Source organism: Symphodus melops (genome assembly GCF_947650265.1).
Source record: "Symphodus melops genome assembly, chromosome: 2".
NCBI classification, from domain to species: Eukaryota; Metazoa; Chordata; class Actinopteri; order Labriformes; family Labridae; genus Symphodus; species Symphodus melops.
The window spans coordinates 4,214,909-4,228,611 of NC_136692.1; the positions used below are offsets into that span (position 1 = coordinate 4,214,909).

A 13,703-nucleotide genomic window follows, 5' to 3' on the forward strand; every position below is an offset into this window, starting at 1 on the left:
AAACCCAAGGCTGGATTCAGCTCTGCTCGACACCTCCTGGTTGAGATTAATATCCGATACCCGGCCCCAAGACCTGGTCTGATAGAGAAGTTCCAATCTGTAAACCTTTTCTGTCCTATTTACAGGAGTTAATAAATGTTGCTGAAGAAGGCCCAGCTCAAGACTCTGCTAAACTTCTACTGGACCCAACTGAGGGTCAGGGTATGAACGCAACCTGACCAACTGCGTTGCTGTGTAGTATGAACAGCTGAAAGGGTATTGAGCAAAAGAGCCTGCAAGTGTAGCCTAGTGTAATAATTCAGAATCAGATTTATTGACCAAGTACGTTTAAAAACACAAGGAATTTAACTTTCTTTCTTGCTTAACTTAACTTGCTCTCTCTGTACAATGTAAATATAAATATTAACAATTAATTATTATTTAAAAGTAATTAAAGACTAATATGTACAAGACTAAATAAGATTATAGTACAGTGGTGAGTAATGCAAAAGGATGATGAAGATGTATTGATGTATTTTAGTTTGCATTCATATTGGTTAAATGAATGATATAATACTTCATATAAAATATAACAAATTCAAGATGAATATAATTTTTGTTTTTAATAAAAGGGGTCGAAAAGAAAGGAAAAATGAAATTTTCTATTACAAAAGTCGTTCTGAAAATACTGTAAATCTATTGGACGACTTTTGTCATGTGACTGTGGTAACCCGGAAACAATCCACATTAGCCAGTCACAGCCATTCATTCGGTACAGCTCGTTGCGCATACTGACAGGTAGGCAAGCTACGTGTGATTATATATTTCATTTTGTCCAATATTTGGTTCTAGAATATTTACAGTGACTGATATAATGGTAATACATAAAAGTACTGTCTGTCCTGGAGAATCTGTCAGCAGTCTAACGTGTGTGTCGGGACTTTTTTTAACAAGTGTCCTCTTCCACCGGCACTCAGTGCTAGCTAGCTGTAGCTGCTAATGCTGAGCTTTTACTCAGCAGGTTCAAACATAAACCAGCTTTGATGTGGGAATTAAAATAACTGACTGAGAGAATGCCTCACTTTACTAGTTATATCTCATTACATTTGGGGGGGAAGGGGGCGGCTGACTGTTGCCATAGCGACAACGACAGTTAGCCGGCATTGACAGGCAGTTAGCCTTGTAGCTGGCTAACCTACAAACAGGGCGTTGTTTTTTTGTTTTTGTTTTTTTTTTAGCATCATGACAGATTAAAATATACTTTTAAACACTCTTCTGTGCTTTAATAGGTGTAGTCGTTATCTCTCAGACAGTTAAACTCCCCCTCTCCCCTCCTGGCATGGCTGCAGACTCCATGGAGATCGACGACTCTCTTTACAGGTGAGGTCACCTGTCCACCTGGCTGTGTGTTTCTTCACTTTAATGTCCCTTTATTAAAACACATCAAACTACAGCTAACGTTACATGGCACTCACAAGACAGGTGTCTGCTTCCATAAAACACACATGCTGCCTCTTATTTCTTGGTGGTTTGCTTTTGTTTTTATTGAGGTGTTTAATCCTGCCCCCTCTCCCCAAACACACCATGACTGTACCGACCTGCTAATAACTCAAATAATAATCCTTCTTTGTGTGACATTTTTTTCTGTCTTTGTTTAGTTCAGTCTGAATTGGGTCAATTCAAAGTTTTAATTTCTGATTTGATTAATTTTAGCTGGTCTTGCTTATAACATTTTAAATAGTTACTTCTTACTTTTACTCTCTCTATATATATTTTTATACATATATTGAATTTTCTGACTGCCACTCCTGTTTTATTTGATTTATTTCTTGCTGTTGCGTGTTTTATCTGTATCTTGTACTGTACCTCAGCACCATTGCAAATGAGGCTTCTCTCTTGATGTGTTTTCTGAGCATTTGAATAAAATAAATGATGATTGTCAGGGTTTTAATAAGCTACCGGTATATAAATATAATGTAATATTATTTTCTTTAAACTTTATTTATCCCTGAGGGGCAATAAAAATGCACGAGCAGCGCCCATACATTCACATGGAGCGATTCAGGGTTAAGTGTCTTGCCCAAGAACACATCAGACATGTTGCTCAAACGAGTTCGAACCCTCGACCTTCCGATTGAGAGACGAGGACTCTTCTAACTGAGCCACAGCCGCCCCCAATGTATTGTTTATGCTTTATTGTATCATGCATAAACATTATGCCAGAACCAAAACAGGCTTACAAGAGACCATGTTTACCACAAACGGACCGGAAACCATTAGCAATCATAACAACAGTAACTATTATAATAAATAAAACAAGAATTAGAGACAATCACACAAACATGGCCAGTTGATAAACAGAAATAAAACAGTCCTGTAATCATCCTTCAGGTTTTTTAGCGGCCATTGAATTTATCAAAGGTGTTCTTAACTCACCAAAAAGAAGATGCATTCTCCACTTGTCCTCAGGCACATGGTTCATACAGTTTGTCTTTTTATGGATGTTTTTTTAGTTATTTTTTTTAACTCTGCCGACTTTGAAGTTGCTTTCACATAAGATTCAGTGACCATTTGTCTTCATATCCAGCAAGTCGTTTCTTTCTAACCCTGTTCACACTGCATGGTCAATTATTCCTGGAGATGTGTTGTCATGTTTTGTCTTGTTTGTTTTTTTCCACTTTCCCTCACACTTCCTCATTCGGTCCTTTTCCTCACAGCCGCCAGCGATATGTGCTGGGAGACAGTGCTATGCACCAGATGGCCCAGTCCTCAGTCTTTCTCAGTGGAATGGGAGGACTGGGAATTGAGATAGGTAGGCTTAATATCCCATTATGCCCAACAACAAAAACAAACACAAGGATGTTTCAATGTGTTCACTTGATCTTGAAATGACATTATGCAACTTCTGGTTTCACAGCAAAGAATATCGTATTGGCTGGTGTCAAGGTGTGTGCTCTTCCTAAATGATATAAATGGCAAACATCAAGTTTTAATGTTGACTGTGTCAATGGTCTTCCTTTGTCCTTAACTGTTGTATTTGTGTGAGTGTGTTCACTGTGTGTTTCTTCTTCTACAAACAGGCAGTCACACTTCATGACACAAAACAATGTGACACGTGGGATCTGGGATCCAACTTTTTTATCCGCAATGAGGATGTGTTGAGCCAGAAGAGGAGGTAAAATATCCTTTTTACTTCATTTGTAGTCTGGACTACAGCCCTGAAAAAAAACACTCCAAAGATCCCTTACATCAACATCTCTATATGAAGACAGTTTTAAATTGTTGCACCAAGAGTGGCATAAGGTCACCCAACAGAAGTGTGAGAGGCCTGTGGAGAGTATACCAAGAAACATAGAAGCTGTAATTAAAAGAGTAGAGTTATGCCATCAAATATTACTCTGAAATATTCTAAGTCTTAAAGTTAAACATGAGTTTCTGAGCTTTAAAGTGAATCTGAACTTGTTTCATTCACAGAGCACTTTCAGCACATAGCCTGTCTCTGTCCGTGTATGTTCTAGCCTCGTCTCTGCTCATAAAGTCAGACGGAAACAAGGATTCAGTTGATTTTGTTTGTTGTAACAAACTACTCTGTGATGTTACTTTTATTAACCCGCCATCACGATTCATCACTGCAAAAAAAGAACAAGCAGGTGCTCATTTCCAACCCTGAACATGAAACTTAAAGCATAGTTTTGTGGTTCTTCATGTGTTCTGGAGCTGTATATCCCACACCTTGTCTGTACTTTACACATATGTCTCCTCTTTGATGTAAATGTCGCAGGGTGGAGGCGGTGTGCCCTCGAGTCGCAGAGTTGAACCCTTACGTCTATGTTGACATGTCTTCCTCCCCTCTTGATGACAACACTGATCTCAGCTTTCTGAGGAAGTATCAGGTAAGGCATCCTTTTTTTCTGCACTCTTTAATAAAACCAACCACGGCTGCAAACTGGCTTCCATCTGCTGTGCTCTCTCCTCCAGTGTGTCATACTGACCGAAGCAAGATTGAGTCTACAAAAGAGAGTAAATGAGTTCTGTCATTCACAACAACCCCCCATCAGGGTACGTCTACAGTCCTGTTTACTGGTTCTACATTACTGAGCATGAACTTCACCCAGTCTCCCCTTGATAACATAAACTTGTCTCTGACAGTTCATCGGCTGTGATGCATACGGCGTCTGTGTGCGGGTGTTCTGTGATTTTGGAGAGGAGTTTGAGGTGTCAGATCCCACAGGAGAGGAGCCCAAGGAGATTTTCATACAAACTATCTCTCAGGTAAAAGGAACAGTCCTGAAGATGCCCTCAAAATATAGAATTAAAAACACAGATGGGGGGGGGGGGAATGAAGTCTTTCCTATAAGGTGTTCTTTTCAAGTGTAAAAAGTTTGACTTTTTGAGTTTTAATTTTAGGACAATCCTGGGGTGGTCACCTGCATGGACAACCAGCCACATGGCCTTCAGACCGGCCAGAGTGTTGTCTTCAGAGAGGTCAATGGCATGGCCGAACTCAACGGAACTTCACGACAGGTTTCAGGTATTAACCCACAAATCGAAGTTAGTTCTTGTATTCGCTTTACAGTCCCTTAATGTCAGCTATTTCTGTTTTTGGATACATTTTTGTGACTGGTGTTTGAATGTGTGTGTGTGGTCAGTCCTCTCCCCTCACAGCTTTGCAATAGAAGACACATCTGTACTACAACCATATGAACACGGAGGCTTCTTCGTTCTGGTGAAAACCCCCAAAACGTACAGATTTGTAAGTGAACTATTTGTCACATCGATGAGAAGTATCAAAGCTGAACAAAGACAAAATGCATACTTGTTACACGCCCCTGTGTTTATGTCCTCGTTTATTTCAGGAGACCTTAGAGAGACAGTTGTGTGACCCTCAGGTCCTGACTCCAGACTTCAGTAAACCAGAGGTGAGAATTTTAAACTGCGTTACGAAGCAGCTTACTTAAGAATAAAAAGCATTGCGTATGCACTGGATCAAACTATTAACCAATAAGGGTTTGGGAATATTAGCATTACGTGATCGTGAAGCGTGCTTAGTTTATAAGACAGAAAATAAAAAAAGGGACATGCAGTCAAGTCCATCTACATCTTTTAAATAAACCCATCTAATACATAGCTAATACATCATCTATTGTCCTGTTATCCTCAGCTTCTTTTGCACACCTCCCCACTGCAACATGTATATATTAGTTCACTTCTTAGTTTTTCATTCTTGTACACGGAGAGGAAAGTTAACCACAGTTCAACACCCTGCATGTGGACACAAACCCGGCTGATAAAGCTGATTCTGTCATTGTGATAACCAGCTTGAATTATTCAGTGTTCATAACGTTCACTCTTCACTCATGTGTGAACGGCATGCCTCATCATTTTTATTTTTACCAAAGCAGTTTCCTCACCATCCCTTTTTAAATCTCCTCTCCAGGCCCCGCTCCAAATCCATGCGGCCATGTTGGCTCTGGACACCTTCCAGGAGCAGCACAGTAGACTCCCTAACGTTGGGTAAAAACAACAGTTCTCTTCTTTTCACCATCCTGATTGAATTCACCGTATTTGTCAAGGCTGTGGTTTTTCTTGTGCAAAGGTTGTTAAAGTGTGACACGTTCGATAAAGGCGGTTTTCTTCGGGTGTCACCAGGTGTTTACAGGATGCTGAGGTTTTACTGAAGCTCACCCAAGAAGTGAATGCAACTCTCAGGAACAAAGTAAGAGTCTTCTTTATTGAACGTTTCTACTCTAAGACTGCACAGTACTTCTTCTTTGACAGATAATTGTCTGAAGATGCCCTGACGCCCCTCCCCCTCTCTCTCTCTCTCCATTCAGGCTTCTGTAAATACTGAGTTGGTGCGCTGTCTGTCGAGAACAGCCAGAGGATTTCTCCCTCCCTTAGCAGCAGCTGTAGGAGGTCTTGCCAGCCAGGAAGTTCTTAAAGCCATCACAGGGAAATTTGCACCTTTGCAGCAATGGGTGGGTTAAAAATGTAAACGTCTGAATTGTATTATTCACCATGCTGGTCCTGATAACAAAATTCTACCTTTGATTAGATACTAGTAAAACAACTAGAAATCCCATGCACCATGGTTGTAGAACCATTATATCTTCCATCTCAATTATCTCTGATAAAGCAGTGTGACGTGATCTCTGTCTGCACACACCCTGTCCTCTGTCTGCACACACCCTGTCCTCTGTCTGTAGTATTTAGTTTTGTTAATATGTCGCTGTGTTTCTGGTCGTCAGTCATTGAGCGGTGGTGTGGAGCTCTCAGCCGCTCAGGACTGAATGAAGAGAACCAGACGACGTTGCTCTTTCTCCGCTCTGTTCTGTCACTCTTTAGTATTTTGCTCCCCTGTCACAGAGAACCGTCTGCTCTGTGTGAGCTGTATCAGAGCTACAGGTCTGATGGGAGAGGAGAACAGGGTGAAGCGTGACTGCACGTAAACACCCAGCACCTTACTGCAGGATGTTTATAAGTTCTTCAGAGTGGAACCAATGAGCTGCTTTGTTTTCAGTTACAACACTCGCCTTCTCCACTTCCTCCCTCTATCACTTGACCACTGTGCTGCTCTCTCTCTTTTGCTCACAGCAGTTTTGGGTTAATAATGACTAGATGTTTTGGTTCTAAATCTCCAATGCTTACCAATACTATCAAACCTGAAATGAATGGAGATTGAATTGTTTTTGCTATCTCTGCTAACTTTAGGTGTCAAAGATTCTGATTCATCAATGAAGACTCTTATTGTATTATTATTGTTATTCCCCTAACTGTTGATTTGACCTCCTTCTGTGTTTAGTTTTATCTGGATGCCATCGAGGTAGTCAGGCCACTTCAGTCTCTCTCTGCCGAGGAGTTTTCCCCACGGGGCGATCGATATGATGGACTTCGAGCTTGCATCGGGGAATCAATGTGTTTAGAACTCCAAAAGCTCCGGGTCTTCATGGTAAGACTTTAGTGGTAAATCTGACGTCTCTCTCTGAAGGTTTATAAATGAATGAACTTTATGACATGCGTCCCACAGGTGGGCTGCGGGGCGATAGGCTGTGAGATGCTGAAAAACTTTGCCCTGCTCGGAGTGGGATTGACCAAGAGCTCAGGAGAGGTGGGCTGAGTCTGAGTGTGCTCTCAGACTCTTCTCTTTGTGTGATATATACTCCCATTACTTTGTGATACCTATTGAGTAGCTGTTTCTATTTTCAGGTATGCGTCACAGACCCAGACCTTATCGAGAAATCCAACCTCAATCGACAGTTTCTCTTCAGACCACATCATATACAGGTGAACACGTCTATGTATCCTGTCTGAACTTGCATCGCTCTGCTTTCCTCTCCTTTGTTCAGGCAAGCTCAACCTCACGCTTCAGTGGTTCTACAAAGTATGCACTGATTGATGTGAAGTGTACTGCCTCACTCCCTCAATACCTACATGGCTGTTCCTTGCCCACAGACTGTAGGAAACATAGACGTCACTCAGCAGTTTCTGAAGCAGAACGGCCAACAACGGCAGTATCGGTTAATCTAGCAACAGGAAAGACGAGCTGAGGCGGGCATTTAGCCTGCTGGCAAACAGTCAGCTAAGCCATGATGCAGAGAGTTTTTAACATGAAGTAAATCAAAATGCAGGAGTTATCTTAAAAAAAACCCTCCCCCTGTCTTATGTGTAACCAGACAGCTGTGACCTACTAAGACCTAAACAGCTTTTTAGAGCAGGCTGTAAACGTCTTCATTTTAACTGTCAGAATTGTCCATCTTACCTGGATGTCAGTGGGACATGCAGAGCTTTTGCAGCCGGCCTTTTTGGCCTCTCAGGCAACAATACACAGTTGGTTTATTAGTTTCAATACCTGGGGTTGCTACTTTTAGTTCCTCAAATTTTAGTTAGTTTCGGTGTATTCATTTTGCGTTGGTTTATGTTTTTGTATGGGTTAACATGCAAATGGGAGGGGAGGGGACATTGGGTCACAGACATTCACACTCTACTTTGGGGGTCTCCATCTCTCCCAGAAACCGAAGAGCACCACAGCAGCAGAAGCCACTTGTGACATCAACCCAGAGCTGCAGGTGGAGGCTCATCTGAACAAGGTGTGCCCGGCTACTGAAAACATTTACAGTGACTCCTTCTACTCACGCCTGAACATAGTGGTCACTGCGCTGGACAACGTGGAGGCCCGGAGATACGTGGACAGGTAGGTGTTAGAATAAAAGTAGGAGAGGCGCTACTCAGTGAAGCTTTTTGGTTTGTAGCTCTGATTAGATTTAAGAATACAGTTGTATTTCACAAGACGTTGCTTGCTGAATGATCTTTTGTTTCTGCCTTTTGTTTACATTTTTAGCCGATGTTTATCCAATCAGAGACCTCTCCTGGACTCTGGCACCATGGGAACCAAAGGACACACAGAAATAATTGTGCCAAATTTGACAGAATCTTACAATAGCCATGTGAGTGTGTTCGAGGGTTTGTTTGTTTGTTTGTGTGATCATGGTTGCTGTTTTTAGAGAGATGCTGCAATCTTTACTGCACTCCCTTATTCATTCTTTCCTTCGCTTCGCAGAGGGACCCCCCCGAAGAGGAGATCCCGTTCTGCACTCTCAAGTCTTTCCCTTCTGTTATAGAGCACACCATTCAGTGGGCCAGGGACAAGGTCAGCCTGCATTAAAAAACTGATAATCACTCCTCGTTTTGGCTCTCAGAATCCTAAACCAGGTCCCTGTTTTTTTTTTTTCTAGTTTGAGAATGCATTCGTCCACAAGCCCTCCATATACAACTCATTCTGGCAGACCCACCCCTCTGCTGAAGTGGTGCTCCAGGTCAGATTTGTCACAAGTGATTAAGGATTTGTGTTAATCGGTGCCAGCAATTTCCAACTTGGTGTGCGTGTGTGTGTGTGTGTGTGTAGAGGATGCAGACAGGGGAAAGTCTGGAGGGGTCCTTCCAGGTTATCAAGCTGCTGAGCAGACGGCCCAGTCATTGGGAACAGTGCGTTACTGTTGCACGTCTGAAATTTGAAAAGTATTTCAAGAGAAAGGTAATAACGTCCATTCACAGAGTGTGTGAACATGTGTGTTGCTCTGCGATGTGTTGTTCAGTGTTTACATGTGGTTTCTGTTTTCGTGTAGGCACTACAACTGTTGCACTCTTTCCCCCTGGACACGAGGTTAAAAGATGGAAGTAAGTTATCGGACTTCATGAAAAGAATGACATCGAGATCAAACTGGACTTTTGGGAGTCAAAGGGGCTTGAACACTGTGCGGATTGCTGATACAATCTCAAACTCCGTTGTGGAGGTTTAACAACACGATGGCTCTAAAAGAGTCTTAGCTGATGAACTGGCCTCGTGAGTCATCACTCACTGAAAATGTTTGGAGCATTATGAAGCGAGAAATGAGACCCCGAGGTGTAGAACAGCTGAAATGATCCACAAATCAAGAATGGTTAAACATCCAACTTTCATAGTTACAACATTTGGCGTCCCTCTGTAAACAAAGTAATAAAAACATGTGATGCAACAGAGCAGTAAACATGACCTGTCCCATCAAATTCAAAATAATCAAAATGTCTCTGTTTTAACCTTTTGTTTATTTTTCTCGGTGCATTGAAATATGAGGTTTACATTTGATCTTGTTTTGGAAATTGAGCTGTAATCTAAGAACTCTGTGATGCAAAACTACTGAACTCTAAACCAAGAAGTGAGCAGTCGAGTGAATTCTTCTTCTCTTTCTCAGGTTTGTTTTGGCAGTCTCCAAAAAGACCTCCAGCTCCTTTTGATTTTGACTTGACAGACTCTATGTGAGTATTCTCTCTGATTGCTTCAGCCCTTCCTGTTTACTACGTTTTCATCTCACAGCTTGCCCCAACCCTCTTCTTTTCCCATCAGGCACTTCACTTTCATTGTCAGCACAGCCCGACTCTTTGCAGAGACTTACAACATCCCTTACTCAGAAAAGGTAACTCCTGTCACCCCCTCATTCGCTCTTAGTCAAACACACACACAGTATCTAAATACTGAGTGGCTGCTCTTTCTCTGCTCTCAGGATCTCTCTGAGGAGGCGGTGGCCAGGGTCCTCTCAGGCGTCAGGATTCCTGAGTACAGGCCCTCGCAGAAAGTAAGCTTCTCCTTCGATCGGATCCTCGAGTTCTGTCCTGTCTTCCTCATCCCGTTGATCGTTCTCAATCTCTGTTCCTTCCAGAGTATCGAGACGGATGAGACGGCTAGGAAGCCCGATCAGACCAAGATGCCTCTGAGCAGTGAAGAGGAGAGGGAGGCCATCTCACAGCTGGAGCAGGCCATTGCTACTGACAGTGTCACAGCAGGTACACAACAAAGGCTCGAAAGGCCGATTTTGAAACGGACACTCAAGATGGTGGTCTAGTTTGGATCAATAACAAAAGAGGAACTGGTTAGGAAAAAAAACAATGTCACCATCATTAGGACATGCAAAAAAACCCCAAAACAGTCACACTGCTGTAAATCGTCACTTCTGGTGTGTGTGTGTGTGTGTGTGTGTGTGTGTGTGTGTGTGCGCGTGTGCGTGCGTTCTCATGCAGAGCGGTTACGGATGAGTCCGCTGCAGTTTGAGAAGGACGACGACAGAAACGGCCATATGGACTTCGTGGCGTCGGCATCTGCGCTCCGAGCGAGGATGTACTCCATCGAGCCCGCTGACAGACTCAAGACGAAACGCATCGCCGGCAAGATCATCCCTGCCATCGCCACGGCAACAGCTGCTGTGGCTGGATTGGTGAGAATGGTTTGAGAGTTGATATTTATGAAGAAAAACATAAATGCAGCCTATAAAGACAAACCAAACCCATTCAACTCACCAGATGTAAGCAATCACAACACTGAGTTTAAACTAGAGAAGAAGAAGAAGAAAGAACAAGCTAAGCTACAGGGGAACATTAAACGTTATTGGAAAACTGAACCACGGCCGCTCACAGTCCCTGCTTCTGTCTTCATTCAAACTGAGGGTGAACTGTTCTACATGTTGTAGTTCAATAATCAATCACTCAGCTGTTTTCCGTCTTGTTCGGATGTCCTCAGGTGGCTCTCGAGTTGATCAAGGTGGTCGGAGGCTACGAGTTTGAATCTTTCAAGAACTGCTTCTTTAACTTGGCCATTCCTGTGGTGGTGCTCACAGAGCCCGCCGCCGTGAAAAGGGCCCTCATCAGGTGAGAGGCATGTTTACAATGAGCTCTCAAGTCTCTGACCCCCCCCCCCCCCCCCCCCCCAGATTCAGTCTGTGACACCTCTCCTTACTAGGATTCCTCCAGCAGCAAAGTGACACTTTCTTTGTTTAGCTATATTGAATAAGAGGCGGAATCTTTGATCGTATTTCATTATCTCTGGCTGATTTTCCAGGGACAACATCTACTTCTCCATCTGGGACTGCTGGACTATCTTTGGCCATGAGGACTTCACGCTCTCTGACTTCATGAATGCAGTGAGGGTGAGAAACATTTCCTGTTATTGCACAGTGACCTGCTTCAACCTGTTCATCATCATTTGAAGGTTTTGGGTAGCTTCGTTTAGATGCGTCTCTCATGAAAATCATTTTGTCTGTTTTGACAGGAGAAGTATGGAATTGAACCCACTATGGTGGTCCATGGCGTGAAGATGCTCTATGTGCCTGTGATGCCTGGACACTCAAAGAGACTCAAACTAACGTAAATGTTTCCTGATTCGCTCGCTCTTTTCTGTTTCTCACCCTCACACCACCCAGTGAGCCGTTAGCACCTTCATCATTCTCAGTAACAGCTTGAACATTATCCAGCAGTCTGCTCACAGCACAGAGCGGTGCGCTGCAGCTTCCTGCCTGTTTGACTTCTGCACAATAAAAAGTGTCTCATATTGTAAAAATTCACGGAGAAGGGGTGAGGATAAATTATGGATGTGGTTTCCACATCCAAAAAGAGTTGGAAGAAGTACAGATATACCACATGTTTTTTTTATTGTATAGATGTGCTTTTTTTTCTGTTTTACATGACCAAAACAACAACCCTCCATCTCTCTGCAGGATGCAAAAGCTGATCAGGCCATCAGTGGACCGCCGCTACGTCGACCTCACTGTCTCATTTGCTCCGGAGACTGACGGAGACGATGACCTGCCCGGCCCTCCGGTCAGGTACTACTTCAGCGGCGACGGACAGACTCCCTGACACCTCATTAGAGGTCGTCCTCCAGCCTCTCGTGTCCTTACTTTATCTCCTCTCATGTAAATTGTTCTACCCCGATAACCTTGGCCAGGAGCCTTCTCGCAGGATGCTAGCTGACACAGGAAAAACTCAAGCCCCTCCCCCTCCCTCCCTCCCCCCCTCCCTCCCTGCCTGCACTTCATGAAGCAAGCAAAGGCAAGTCCTGGTTCCAGATTTTTCTTGCCACAGATCTAACCAGTGGAACACGAGGCTCCTAAAGTAGCACTTACCTGTGTACATATATTTCCTCTCTTATGTTTTGTACTCCGGTGAAATGCACAGCTCTGCCTGTGTCGATGCCTTAATCGATTTTAATCATTTTCCTTCAGTTTGTGGCAGTGAGTTTGACAAATCCATGTTTACAGCAACCTGCATACTCCCAACACACACTGCTCTCGGTTCTGTTTGAAGTCAGCTTGACCCTAAAGGGGGGGCTGAGATTGGACTTTCTGGGCACTGAAGTGGAGTTTACATCTTCTTCCCCAAAGTCCTCTCAGCGGCTCGAATGATCGTCACCTCCCAGTTTCAGAAGCAGGTCAGAGCTAATACTTGTTGTATAATTTGGAAGTTGAAAAAGGTCAGTATAAAACGGCAAAACCACCAAAGATACTGATGATCGTAGCGTGCAGGTTTGTTTTCATTTTTCATCACTTCGGCTGCCTCACCGATCACGCTCGGATCACAGGGGACGGGTGTTATGAACCGAACGTTACAGAGCAACACTCACCAGCAGCGGCTCGAGGAATTCATCGACTCTCTGAGACGTATAACTGTCAGTGCACAATCTCTCCTCTCTGGTCCCCAGCCAGTGAAGCTGCCACGTGTCGCTCTTAGTACGATGGGTAATACCACTTATTCATTGTAGCTGCTAGTCAAAACCTGTATGTGAGGTCATGACAGCTTGAAATTGTAAACATTGTCCTGCGTTATATAACAACATGAGGTGCACGGCTTTTTCACACACAGGAAGCCTTTTTTTTTCCCTTCACAGACACGAACACCTTCATCATCACGTGGAAAGAAAGTTTTTTGTTTTTTAAAGAAAAGAAATCTGATGATTTGTTGCATTTGTGGATGTGTGTCCATGACATGTATTTATTTACTTGTTTCTCTTTTCGAGCCCGTGTCTGTTGATCCACAGCACACTGGTTGATTATGAATCAACAAGAAACTTTTGTCCTGAAAGTTCCTACCCAGACGTGTCAATCTTCTATTTAGTTCCTGATAAACTAAACATGGAGTTAAAGGTCGTTGAGATCTTCAGCATTCGGAATAATGTGGACGTGGTGTTCACTGGAACCTTTAAGCTTTTTGTTCTGACGTAAAGATAGTCCCCGAACATTGACTCAGTTGATTCTTTAAAACAGATGGGACTAAAGTCGTCCTGCTTACGAGCAGAACAACATTTCTTGTGTAAAACAAATCAGTGTTGAAGAGTGACTGATGACCCTGTATGTTCTCGTGAAAACCAAGTCAACCAACGGTCCAATAAAATGTGAGATTTCAGGATGTCCTCGATACTAAAA

The 13,703-nt window shown here is 43.2% G+C and overlaps 1 protein-coding gene across 2 annotated transcripts; it reads left to right on the forward strand.

Annotated features, from left to right (window-relative positions):
- Positions 1–698: 698 nt before the first annotated feature.
- On the forward strand, positions 699–13,703 carry uba6 (ubiquitin like modifier activating enzyme 6). 2 transcript variants are annotated; one of them, XM_079337671.1, is made up of 32 exons: positions 699–777; positions 1,289–1,359; positions 2,697–2,791; positions 2,897–2,925; positions 3,060–3,154; positions 3,761–3,872; positions 3,958–4,038; positions 4,129–4,251; positions 4,387–4,510; positions 4,629–4,732; positions 4,836–4,898; positions 5,417–5,493; positions 5,629–5,695; positions 5,814–5,957; positions 6,782–6,928; positions 7,007–7,087; positions 7,186–7,263; positions 7,989–8,170; positions 8,318–8,423; positions 8,537–8,626; positions 8,712–8,792; positions 8,882–9,010; positions 9,102–9,153; positions 9,708–9,771; positions 9,860–9,929; positions 10,017–10,088; positions 10,173–10,296; positions 10,531–10,724; positions 11,027–11,154; positions 11,345–11,432; positions 11,555–11,649; positions 12,000–13,703. In XM_079337671.1, exons 2-32 carry the CDS (start codon positions 1,319–1,321, stop codon positions 12,139–12,141), a joined length of 3,078 nt encoding a protein of 1,025 aa, XP_079193797.1. In that variant the 5' UTR covers positions 699–777; positions 1,289–1,318; the 3' UTR covers positions 12,142–13,703. The 2 variants fall into 2 exon arrangements, with proteins under 2 accessions (XP_079193797.1, XP_079193796.1); XM_079337670.1 differs by having other exon boundaries at positions 704–777; positions 1,269–1,359.